At 41.9% G+C, this 12,190-nt stretch overlaps 2 protein-coding genes across 2 annotated transcripts; one reads left to right on the top strand and one right to left on the bottom strand.

Annotated features, from left to right (window-relative positions):
* Positions 1-254: 254 nt before the first annotated feature.
* Positions 255-11,388, bottom strand: parp1 (poly (ADP-ribose) polymerase 1). Its single transcript, XM_038727367.1, has 23 exons — positions 11,162-11,388; positions 9,671-9,833; positions 8,855-8,970; positions 8,469-8,683; positions 6,507-6,597; positions 6,285-6,401; positions 6,017-6,193; positions 5,585-5,747; positions 5,335-5,475; positions 4,924-5,163; positions 4,722-4,787; positions 4,490-4,622; positions 4,052-4,247; positions 3,830-3,958; positions 3,332-3,415; positions 3,073-3,195; positions 2,855-2,983; positions 2,628-2,726; positions 2,305-2,457; positions 2,056-2,183; positions 1,878-1,939; positions 1,336-1,450; positions 255-1,088 (listed from the first exon to the last, which is right to left on the bottom strand). The coding sequence occupies exons 1-23, from the start codon at positions 11,282-11,284 to the stop codon at positions 1,007-1,009; spliced, it is 3,045 nt and encodes a 1,014-aa protein (XP_038583295.1). The 5' UTR covers positions 11,285-11,388; the 3' UTR covers positions 255-1,006.
* On the top strand, positions 7,420-8,454 carry LOC119909257 (adenosine receptor A2a-like). Its single transcript, XM_038727370.1, has one exon. The coding sequence runs from the start codon at positions 7,426-7,428 to the stop codon at positions 8,374-8,376; it is 951 nt and encodes a 316-aa protein (XP_038583298.1). The 5' UTR covers positions 7,420-7,425; the 3' UTR covers positions 8,377-8,454.
* Positions 11,389-12,190: the final 802 nt, after the last annotated feature.

The following is a 12,190-nucleotide window of genomic DNA, read 5'->3' as shown; positions in this document are numbered from 1 at the left end:
CCTATTTTCATGTATATATGCAGGGGGTTGCTAATGGTTGAACATACTACAAGATCCAACTTCAGGACCTTCTGGCTCATGGAGTACTTATTGGTAGCGGACCCTGATCTGCCAAAGAGCAACCCTTTAAAGAAATTATATCTCATTACTTTGAAAAGCTGACATGCAAATTTACATTTATTTTCACATCTAAAACTTAAATTGGATCCAACATGAACATGTTCAAGAAAATATTACAGTTCAAAAACACGGTGTGAAATTTTGGGAACTCAATGTTTTATTTTGTTTGAGGTAAGTGAGAAAAACAAATAAAAAGTGTACCACATACAATGGCAGTTGTTTCTTTTACAGAATATTTTGTAGACACTACCCACATTGTTTATTTTTTCATTTTTAGCAAAGAAGACAGCTTGAGAAACAAATAACAAATATATACATGTCAACCCTTGTACAGTATCTTTCAGCCCAACAGTCTACTAAATGTGTTTATCTTTACTTGAGAACCGTAGCAAAATATAAACAGTGGTTTGTGTGGGTGTGTGTGTGTATGCAGATTGTTTTTTTTATAACTCAAAAGTTGCAGTAATATGCCTTATTAACTACAGGTTATTGGCTGGTTATTAAGGAATTAAGAAATAAGATCCTTGTGAAATTCAAGATTACAATGTGAGACAGAAAACTAATAATATTTTCTGATGTCCATTTCTAACCCAAAACATTTCTATGTAGTACTTCAACCACTATACTGAACTGTGGTTCTGTGTCAGTCTTATAAGCAACTCTGAAGTAGGTATTTAAGTACCTAATGCATTACTATGGAAGGCTGCCAGCTAGTGAACCTGATGAAAAAGCAATAAAGTGACTAGAGATATCCAATGACCATTGTAAAGTGTGGTATAGCATCGCCCCTTTGCCAAACATCTTCTGTTGCAGGGAATGAAGCCCAGGAGTTTGGAGGCAACAGTGGTCTTTGCTTGCACTGATGAGGGTTCAGAAACAGCCCCTCTCACCACAGAGATGTCTGGTAGTTAAACTTGATCTTCAGGAGATACTTCATGTTTATTTGCGCTACATCATAGACAATGTACCTAGAGGAGCAGCGGTTAAGGAAAACAATGACTATACAGATAATATCACCAACACAGCAAAATAATAGGACGTTTCACACCAATTACAGTGTTTATTCAATGTAAAGAACAATATGCACCGACTAAGTCTTGCACGCTTCTACTAACTATTAAATAATCAATTGTATGGCAAAGCAGGAAAAATGTGTGGTAATTTGGCAAAATTATTATTAAATTCATAAACCAGGTGGTCAGTGTTAAAGGATACTCGTTGTACAGCAGACTCGTATCATCAATGTTAGTGTGGGTTCCTTTTCCCAGAGGCACTTGCACTCCTTCTAAAGTGGCAGCAGCACTTGGATCAGGAGCAGTTCTACCCAGACCTGCACAAAAAAAAAAGGTTAATGAATGAAAGTCTGAAGCAGAACACAAACTAAACTTCTATATATTATCAACAAGATGCACTTCAGTTGCAACAAGCTCGTATTTATCAAAACAAATCAGCTAAAATCACACATTATTAAGCAAATATTTCAGCACGTGGGTGTTATGTCTATGAAGTCTGTATTGCATTATACTTTATTATGTATTTACATTTAATTTGGCAGTAACAGTTGTTTCAAGATATATTTACGCATTAAAAGTCACAGCTCGCTATTGTATTGGTCTGCTGTTTAGAAATGGGTGCACCTGTTGTGTAGTTAAACATTTATTTCACTGAGACTGAATTTCTGTAGTTTTTATTTACAAATTACCACCATTTTTCTTTGTTCCCCTCACTTGTGAAATGCAAATAAATTATTTTCTCACCTTTAACACTGTGCTTGCCCTTGGGCAATTTTGTAATGTGGGAGGCCTTCTTCAGTTCATGCCTGCATTAAAACAAAAGCAAGACACATTCATTTTCATTATGACCACATATTTGCGAAGCACACAAAAAGGTTGACATTCAGGCTTTTTTTAAAAAATAACTCAGACTGTCCCTTACATGTTGCCGAGGGCAACCTCAGCCAGAAGGAGGAGGCCTACAGGGTCTGACTGGGAGGTGTGACAGTAGTTTGCACTCTTTGACACCATGTCGGCAAAGTACACACCTTTGCCGAACATGTAACCAGTCTAGGGAAAATGAAGCAAAACAGCAATGTAATACAGGACTGAACAGGAGAGAGATCAACTGCATTGTTGCGCAATAACAAATTGAGGTACAGCTTTTGGTTCCCCTCAAACTTCGACTCACCACTGGGGCCTCCGGAGGGGCAATGCGAAGACCCTGAGACAAGATACCAGCGTAGTTGGTGGTGCGAGAACCGTGCCACAGTAGCTGCCGATTGTGTAGCTCCTCGAAGGGACGGTATCGTTGGCGCTCTCCCTCTCGAACGATTTTGAAGATCTAAAATGATGAAAAAAAAGTCAAGAAACAGAGAGATAGTAATTCATACTGGACAACTATGGTACACACAGAATCAGTAATAATAAATAAAGATTTCTACAAAGTAAGAATTTGCAACATAATATTCAAATGAAGCATGTTAAAACTGTTTTTCCCCCAAAATGACTTACTTCTTGCACTTCCAGTGTGTAGGTGTTGTGTGTAGCAGCGTGGGTGTTCTTAACATATTGCATAATGATTTCAGCCTCCTCTGTAGTTTTGTCAACAACCTATGAAATAACAAATTCACACAGTAACCCTCCATGCGTAATCTCCTCCATACAATGACCATGCGGAACATTAATCTTAGTAGACAATGGGGAAAAAAATACATAATCTTGTAGTTAACACTCCTCACCTCAATCTTGGTTTTGAGTTTCTCATAGTTGATGTCGATGGGATCACGCTCATTGTCCTGGGCCCCTCCTCTCAGCAGGCTGTATGCCACTTCAATATCCAACAGGTTGTCCAGCATCTGAACTTTAGCCTGAACAGTGACGCATGTGCATGCTATGATATCCATGTATGCTCCATGCAGTTATAAAACAAGAGAGAATTATATGCGTGTGTCCTTACTTGAATGTAGTCCAGGTTGTTGAGCAGTGGTGGTTTCTTCATACCAAAGTCGTGAGGTATCAGGGTGTAGAAGCGATTGGAGAGATCCAGCACCTGGGACTCAGGCAGACAATCTGACACAGCCTACGATTAAATAAAAAGAGCAATTTGGTAAAAACGTTTGCTACGTATATCTGGTCCAATCACTGGCACGGAAGCGCTACTTACTACAAGTAATGTCACAAATCCATCACAAGAGTCTAGTGCGTCGGTTACTGACCTGCTGCACTTCAGTGAGGAGAGAGTAGGCGCTCTGGATCTGCCTCTTACTCAACTTTCCGAGGGGCATCTTCTGAAGGTCAATCTGAAGATACATGTACATATGTGGGACACAAAAGAATAATGTACACACTCAGCTTGCATTAATACCATTGAGCTAAAAGATTTAATGCACAAAAACAAAACAAACCATTATGACGTTCTATTGAAATGGAGATGTGGAATTTTCCTGTACATTGTAGTTGCTCTACTGCTGGCTTTAATTTAAGTGTAGACATGACAACACATGACAGATGGTGCTGGCTTTGGTAACAGAAACACAGGAGTGCAAAGTCACATATATCATCCTATTATAAAAACAGCTTCTCAACAAAAGCTCCCGACATTGCCAAAAGATGTGATATGATGCAGGCTGTAATAAACTAGGTATGTTTAATGTGGTTTCTCTCTCATTTGTATACAGCCACGTATGTTGCCTAAACAAAAGAAAAAGTCTTACTTCAAACTCCACCATGGCCTTCTTCATGCTCTCTACATCAAAGATCGTCTTGATCAGCTCCTGGATGGGTTTGGCCAGCTTAGACTTTGTGCCGGCGGACGCCGTCAGCCTCTTCACTGCTTCCTCATCCTGTCAAGAAATATGAAAAACGCAGAGAAAAATGAAGCCGGTCTAATAAAGAAAACATACTGTACAATATCTCCTTTATAGTTTTGTGTGTACCTGTCCGTAGTCGATCTCCAGGGGGTAGAACTTATTGGGATATTTGGTGAAGTTGGAGGAGCCCCAGTCGTTGCCCGTCTTCTCTTTGTAGACACCCAGGAAGTTGTCCAGGGCAGAGTTCTTGTCATGAAACTTGTCCAGCTTGTTGCCTCCGATGGTGGTACCCACTCTGCCCCATGACCTGAACACCCAGTACCTGCACATACATGAAGGAGTGGCTGTGTCAGAGACAGTCGAGTTAGAATCATCAGTGTAAAACAATTATTATTTCTACCTTTATGGCAATAATGGGAGAAAAAAGGAAACACAGCACCACTGCCCTGCAGCTAGGAAGCTAAGACTCTCTATTTTCTCATAAACTGACCTGAATGTACCTTTTATAACCTCTGCACCACAAAAAAAAGCAGAAAAGAAGTGAGATGATGTCCTGCCACTGACCGCTTCTGTACATCATCCTCCAGCAGCTGCAGTTTATAGTAGGAGTTAGTTCCCCTGACGATGTCCACAAGACCCAAAGTAGCACTGTACATCTTCCCTTTCTGCTCCAGGACATGAGCGCTGTTCTCCAGACCTAAAAAATCAAAATTATCAGTCAAGGTCAAAAGACCCAAAAATCTAAACAAAAATGGATGGAGAAATTATGTTTTCGATGCAGGGTACTCATGACTACCTGAATCAGGATCCACAGCAGCTCCTCCTTTGACTGTGAGTTTCATCTTCTTGGTTTTGCTACCACCTGTGACAATGTGGATGCAATCATTTATTAATATACAAATAAGCAATAAACATATACAGTCCAATGCTATAACACAAGTCTAGCCGAATCACCCCTCTAAAACATTTAGATAGACATCTATAAGCACATCTGTTACCTTCCTCCTCCTTCACCCTGCCGGTGCTCTTGGCAGCCAGCGCTCCGGACTTGGTGGCCGCAGATGGGGCGTTAGCTTCGACTTTGACCTCTGCACCCCAGGGCGAGATGGCGTGCAGGGAGACCAGTTCCTGGAGGGCTTTACCCGACGACTTGATGTCTGTGAGGAAATCCTCGGAGACCACACGCACGCCTGCATCCCTCACTTCCTCCATTTTCTTACTCATCTTCTCCACCTCCTCTGAAAGAAGATGTAACAGTGGGATTTGTTACATTACACATTATGAAATAAGACAATAAGACAATATATTCCTAAATTTGATTCCAGAAGCTTTTTTTTTTAAATTAAAAAAAAGGAACTGAGGGCACTGACTTGCCCACTTATTGGTAATTTTTGTGATTGGTTACTTACTCTTGGTGCTGAGGCAGACTGAGGCCTTATTGGCTGTGCCGGTAATCTTTCCACCCAGCTCCTCTACAGCAGCCTTTAGATCATCCTTGTTCTTGGTCAGCTTACCCACAGCCAACAGTTTCATACCAGTAAGAGGTTTGTCTATGAGAGGAAAAAAAAAAACAATCACCACATAAAAGTTCAACAAACGCATCCACTGAATCAAACCCCAAACTCAGAATACAGAGAGGATACAGGTTTCTTCACCAACCTGCAGGGGCCCCCTCGGGCAGTCGCTCAGTCGGGGCACTCGATGCACTTGCCAAGGGTTCTGCTTTGGCCACGTTAAGGGTTTGGGTGGGAGCCTCCTTCGGGTAAACCCTGTCCTGCCGCTTGAACTTGAATTTTTTCAGGAAGGGAACTTCATGGAATTCCTAAAGTGATAAATCCACAAAATATACAAGTAATAAAATATGGCAAGAATATGTAGCATGTTCTTGGCACATTAGCAGCCACTGATTGAATACCTAAAGGAGACTGAAACCAGTGAAAACATTTAACATGAACTCAGCTGCTATATGAAACCGCTTTCATGTCATTATAATGACATGAAGTCTGCTCACAAGCCACTGGTGATGATTTAGCTTGGAAACTGCTGCTCTATAAAGAACTAAAAAAGGAGCCTTGAAATGAGGTGACCTACCTTGGGGATGACCCAGTCTTTGCGTTCGGGTGTTGCGGTTTTGAACACACACTTCGTCCAGGCTGATATGTCCCCGGTACAGTAGTAAGCATCGCCCTTGAACACCAGCTGGCCGTTGCACTCCTTACAGGCCTCTAGAGCGCCAAAAGCCATGCCGTCAGAGAGGCAGTCCACCACCTACAAAGAGCAGTCATTTTAATTAGTCAGCCTTTTCAATGATGATTCATTTTGAATCTGGTAGGAGTGAAATAAGACGAGGTGGTCTTACATTTGATTCTCCGGAGGGAACCTCCTGGCCATTTGCAATCAGCAGCTCTTTCATATCATTGGTTGAACAAAACTTCTTCAGCTTGTCCTTGATTCCCCAAATCAGCTGGCTTTGGTTCTGTAGATGCACCAAAAAGCAAAAAATGAAAACCGAGGAACATACTAAAAAAGATAACATCGCCAAACATGTGATGTTTATTCCAAAATAGGAAATAAAAAGTACCTTCAACTGCTCCTCAAGCTTCTTCTTCTGATCATCCTCCTCCTTCTTCTGTTTCTTTGATACTCCGTCCACATCATCAGCTTTACGCTTTCTGTTAGAGCAAGCACAAGTTCCAAATAGTTTTCTCCCAAACTTTTGTTGTTTTGTTAAATTAACAATTCAGCATGAACAAAAACAAAGGGCTGAAAAACATCCAAATTAACTTCCTAAATGAGGCCAAAAGGGACACTGAAAAAACGCCTCAGTGTGACACCTTTATTCATTAGGCAAATTCATTAGGGCCCCATCAGGTAATGGACACACGTGCACACAAGCAGGAACATGTCTCCATAACCCCAGGTGTCAGTGCTGATATCATCCACCCTGCCCTGACAAGAGACATTTATTAGATTCCCCAGACTCGCACCAGTACACAACTAATGACCATCCAAGTAGCAGTCGGTCTCTGTCTGATCCTTCAGAGTGCAAAAGACAAACATCTAATTTGCTCAGACAACCAGTGACATCAAGAGGGAAGAAGGGAGTTCTATAAAACAGCATCCTGCAGATTTGTTCAAACAGAAGTGAGTTTGTGATCTTCAACGTGAGGACAGGCGTAGAGTATCAGGGCGCCTGCTGTCAGAATAACGGCGATGGAGGTTCTTCAGTAATTCTACTAGTTTTCAAAACTGCTGTAGACTGGTGAGTAATTTTACTGCTACTTGCATTTCATCGCCCTACTGAGGAGCTAGACTTCTAACTTGAATATGATCTGATGATCTTTAGGACAACCATGGAGAACACCACTGCATTGAACCTCTACACTAAGTCCTCCGCTTTCCTGATCTCCTCAACTCCTTCCTCCTCCAACACCACCTCCTCCCTACCTTCTCCTTCACCTCCAACCAATGACCTGGTGATTTCCCCTAATGTGGCGTACATGGCGGCAGAGCTTGCCATCGCCTTTCTCTCTGCGGCTGGCAATTTGCTGGTCTGCGCTGCCGTGGGCCTCAACCGCAAGTTACGCACCGTCACCAACTACTTCCTGGTCTCGCTTGCAGTCGCTGACATCTGTGTGGGCGCGGTCGCCATTCCCTGCGCCATCCTGACAGGCCTCGGCTTGCCACGTCACAATCTCTACCTGTGTCTGCTCATGTTGAGCGTTTTAATCATGTTGACCCAGAGCTCCATCTTCAGCCTGCTGGCAGTGGCTGTGGAGCGCTACGTGGCCATCTTCATGCCCTTCCGCTACCAGGTCCTGATGACGTCTCGCAACGCTGTGTTAGTGATCCTGACCACGTGGCTGCTGGCCTTTCTCATTGGGCTCGTGCCTCTGATGGGCTGGCACAAGACACCACCTGATTTGGGCTACTGTTTCTTTGTCTTGGTGGTGGACATGACATACATGGTCTACTTCAACTTCTTTGCTTGTGTGCTGACCCCCCTGGTGATCATGTTTCTCATCTATGCCCAAATCTTTGTCACCGTCAAGCGGCAGGTGAGGCGCACCGCAGCCGAGCAAAGCGGCAGAGGGGAGGGTCAAGCGAGGGAGGCAGCCAGCATGCGCCGAGAGGTGAAGACTGCTACTTCACTTTTTCTGGTTCTGTTCCTCTTCACAATCTGCTGGATCCCGCTCCACATAATCAACTGCTTCCTGCTGCTCTGCCCTCGCTGCCCCATGCCACTAGAGCTGCTGCTAACTGCCATCATCCTGTCACATGCCAACTCTGCTGTCAACCCCTTTCTGTATGCGTACACAATGACAGCTTTCAGGGACACCTTCAAGGCAATTTTCTTGTGCTGCAGGATGGTGGAAGACAGAGAGGCTTCAAATATAGCCAGTGGTGTTGACAGAGAGGGCGCAACTGTCCGAAAAGCGCGCCGGACCTGACCAGGCTTGCGATCCCAAAATCCCCACATTCTTACCAAACTACCGGCACCCAACCTGCTCAAAAGAATATTTTCCCTTCTTTGGCGTCTCACCCTTCAGTTTTGACAGCAGGGAGCCTCTTCTTAAGTTCGTCCTTGTCTTCTGCCCGTAGTGTGTTGAAACCCTTCAGCTGGGCGGCGCTGTATTCAGACTTGAAGGCCAGTTCTTCCCTACGGCTCACGAAACACGCAGTGTGGTACCAGCGGTCGATCAGACCCAGCTGGGGCTTCTCTGGGTCCACGGTTTTCTTGGATACACGGATCTGATCCTGAAGCAGAGGCCAGAGGATCAACAGACTCAGTGACACAATACCATTCAAACTTGCATTTTATCTAACATCACATTGAATAAGTTGATTGTATTTATTATTTTTAGTTAGTAGTAATTGTTGCATTCGAACAAACAATTTTCCAGTATGTAAAGAAAAGTGGCTGCTGACCTTTTCTATTTTCTGCTCACAGCCTTTGCACGTGCTGCGGTTTGACTTGGCATATTCAACTGCAAAGTCATTCAGTGTCTTCTCTCCTTTAGCTCCACTCTTCTGGTCCCCTTTTCCTACAAGAAGGAAGTCAATTAATCAGTAATCAAGTTAAAAAAAAACTACTAATATATATATGCACTATTTCTGGAGGCTAAATAATATTTATCAGAACACTACCACAAATACTACAGAAGAATGTTTATTTTAACACTTGACAGGCAGTAAATGTATAGACATTTTACAAACACCTGGTGTGGTCACCAGGAAGCAAATATGTCAAACCTCTGTGAGACACTACAGTATACAGTCATTTATTTTCAATGAACCTGTTTTTGATTTTTCACAAAACCAAAAATAAACAGGGTAAATTTATAAAGCTGAGGTCCAAACAATCGTTCTTTCTTTTTCTTTTTTTTTTTTTTTTAACAGCATAGGAGAATGCTGAGTTGTTGCTGCACTGCATGATGTATGGTGATGTGTACACCACTACGTCTACTAAGCCACTAAATAAAAGATTTATAGAGTATCTATATATAAATAGAGTCCCTCTATGTATAACTGTAAAATGTTACAAGCTAAATAACCTGCATATGAAGTTAGCTGTTCAACTAAGGAGCCAGATACCTGAGATGACATTAAACCAATCAGTTATTTGCTCTATCATCACCATAAAGACACACTGGGACAGCACAGTCTGAACATGTTGTGTGTGGCAATATAATAGTTTAACAATCCACTAAGATGCAAGTCAAATGCTAAAAGTCGAGTGCTGACCTCCTGTTGCTCCTCCACTTTCAATAGCCTTTTTGACCTTCTCCTGGTCCTCCCAGCGGAGGTCAGAATACCCCCCGATATCACTGGTGGACTGAGCTGCTGCTCGCTGCCAGAAGCAGGAGAAGTGGTGCCAGTGGGGGACCTTGCCATCAAACATGGGTGACTGCCAAGAACGAAGAATAAAAACAGGGAAGATTCAGTGTTCGCTGTATGTTTACAGTGACGCAGTGGTGATACTATAGACTTCAGTGTGAGATGATCCTGTTGAGGAACAGATCTGTGAACGGCGTCCTGACAGCTGTTCACAAGAAACATCTTCAAATGGGACATTTTATGTATTTTTCAGGACTTGTGAGGTAAAATTTTTATTTTGAATGATTTATTTATATAAAACAGATTACAATGTAATATTTGAGAAGCTCAGAGCATATTGTGCTTTATGTATAAAGGAACGATGGCACTATTATATGGTAAAAAAAAGGAGATAATTTTTGCACCACAATTTTCATTTTTACTGAAAGAAATATTAAAATCATGATGATGTGACATTTGTTGGTGTCTGTGTCAAACAAACATGTTTTTGTACATCTGAAGAACCAGATTTGTAGGCCGGGGGCATCTGTGCAGCACTACAGAAATTCATTATAACTTATAATTTTCTCATACATTTTACCTTTATCAAAAAATTGCAGCTTCTGTGAAAATTACCCATAGCATTGAACTCTATGTGAGTAGAATTTACCAAAAGTCAAAGATCTTTGTGTGCAGTTAAGATATGCAATGCAAACACGCAGGTTACTGCTCTCCATGTATTTATCTATCCTGTAAATACAGATTCTCTATGAAGGACAAAAAGAGCTAATAGAAACATTACTTAAAATGTCATAAGCTATAAAGTGTTGAACCTGTGCCCCTGCTGACTTGTGTTAAACAGGCTGACTGAAAATCTGGAGCTGATCCACAGGCCATGAATAAAGAGGCTGACTTTGTGCAGCCAAATAAGGTTTCTTAGCCTCTTAGTTAATTAATTCTCTTAAGGGCAGCAGGCAGACTTCACTTTGGGGTGGTGATGATGCTGTTGTGATTTTTGGCTTCTGGGTTGCAGACGCTCACTCAGACATTGTAACTTATGCACGGTTTTAATCTTTCAGCATAACCTCGGGCTGCATAAACATCCATCAGTGAACCTCACTTTCATGAATAGCAGGAAGCATAAACGCAAAGCTGAGAAGAATCCGACATCAACAGAGGCTCAGCGGCTCTTTGTGAACCAGACTCAATAGACAATGTCAGCCATTTAAATGCAAACGAGGGCCTAACCTAACACACCAGAAGCGACACTACAAACTACACATTTTCATCTCCAATGACTTTATCAACAGCCACTATATTCGCTGAATAAACCACCTCGTTTGAAAAAGAAAGCACTAGTAAGCTAGCTAACAGAGTACGTTTCCGCAGATGAACGGACTCCCCACGTCGCTCCGTTACCTGCACCATGATGGCCATCCTCAGCGAGTCTTTCGCGATGTTTTCTTTGCACTTCTTGCACGACGCCCGGCCGCTTTTGGCATATTCCGCTCTGTAAAGCTTGTCCTCCTGAGAGTCTGCCATACTTATTCAATATTACTGCAAAATAACACGAACTGACTTTTTGAAGCGAACTTTCTCCGGGAACCGGGGAGCCACAACAATCAATGTATGCTCAAGCAAAGAAGCGAAGCCCGCGTGCCTGCACGGCGGATGAGAGACGACACAAGCGAAGAGCTCTCACTCCGCCGCTGTTTCCTGATACCAAAACATCAGCACACTGGAAACTTATTGAACCAGTAATGGTGTTTTTCTATTAACTTCAGCGTTGGGGAGTTACGTAAGTTAATTACAAAATAAATGTGACTGTAATTCATTAGCGTTACATTCATTACAGCGCCACTCATCTGACAGTTAAACTGTCTCTCAAGCTGTCTTTTGAAAATGGTTAACAGTTGAAAACATTCATTAGACATTAAGAGTCAAAAGGCAAGTAAATGTCATATGTTACATTGCTTTGATAATGTAATTTAAATAGTTACAGTACTATCACATTTTAAATATGGAAACATGTTACATTTCCAAAGTAACTTTCCCAACAATGATGAACTTTTATGATTGAAATGTCCTCCATATAGGCCTTGCAGATGAAATTCAACTTGAACGCTCAGAGTTGCATGTTGAGCAATTTACTTAATTAGCACAATTAGCTCATCACCAATATTAATGTACTGTAAGTAGAATTGTCACAGACTTCAACTTTATTTTAATGGTAATGTACTGCATAGTGCATATAAAATATTAAAAAAACATTTCTAGCATCATCATAAAAGTTCACAGGAAACAACATTGCATGGCTCATAGACCATAGAGGTTTCCACTAGACTACTAAATAATTATTTTGACTTTACCAGAGATTACAGATCCAGAGGTGGGACCAAGTCATTGTTTTGGAAGTCCAAGTGAAGACAGGAAAGTCCCAAGTCAAAT

Source organism: Micropterus salmoides, unplaced genomic scaffold (assembly GCF_014851395.1).
Source record: "Micropterus salmoides isolate LMB-PRFRI ecotype aquatic unplaced genomic scaffold, ASM1485139v1 Ms_hic_scaffold_18, whole genome shotgun sequence".
NCBI lineage: Eukaryota > Metazoa > Chordata > Actinopteri > Centrarchiformes > Centrarchidae > Micropterus > Micropterus salmoides.
This window is presented reverse-complemented; position numbering and strand designations above follow the sequence as displayed.

Coding starts and splice junctions, on each gene's coding strand:
- LOC119909257 (XM_038727370.1), top strand. CDS start 7,426: ATGGCGGCAGAGCTTGCCATCGCCTTTCTCTCTGCGGCTGGCAATTTG.
- parp1 (XM_038727367.1), bottom strand. CDS start 11,284: ATGGCAGACTCTCAGGAGGACAAGCTTTACAGAGCGGAATATGCCAAA. Junction 4,788..4,923: donor CAGGGTGAAGGAGGAGGAAG/GTAACAGATGTG, acceptor ACATTGTCACAG/GTGGTAGCAAAACCAAGAAG. Junction 3,196..3,331: donor TCCTCACTGAAGTGCAGCAG/GTCAGTAACCGA, acceptor ATTTAATCGTAG/GCTGTGTCAGATTGTCTGCC.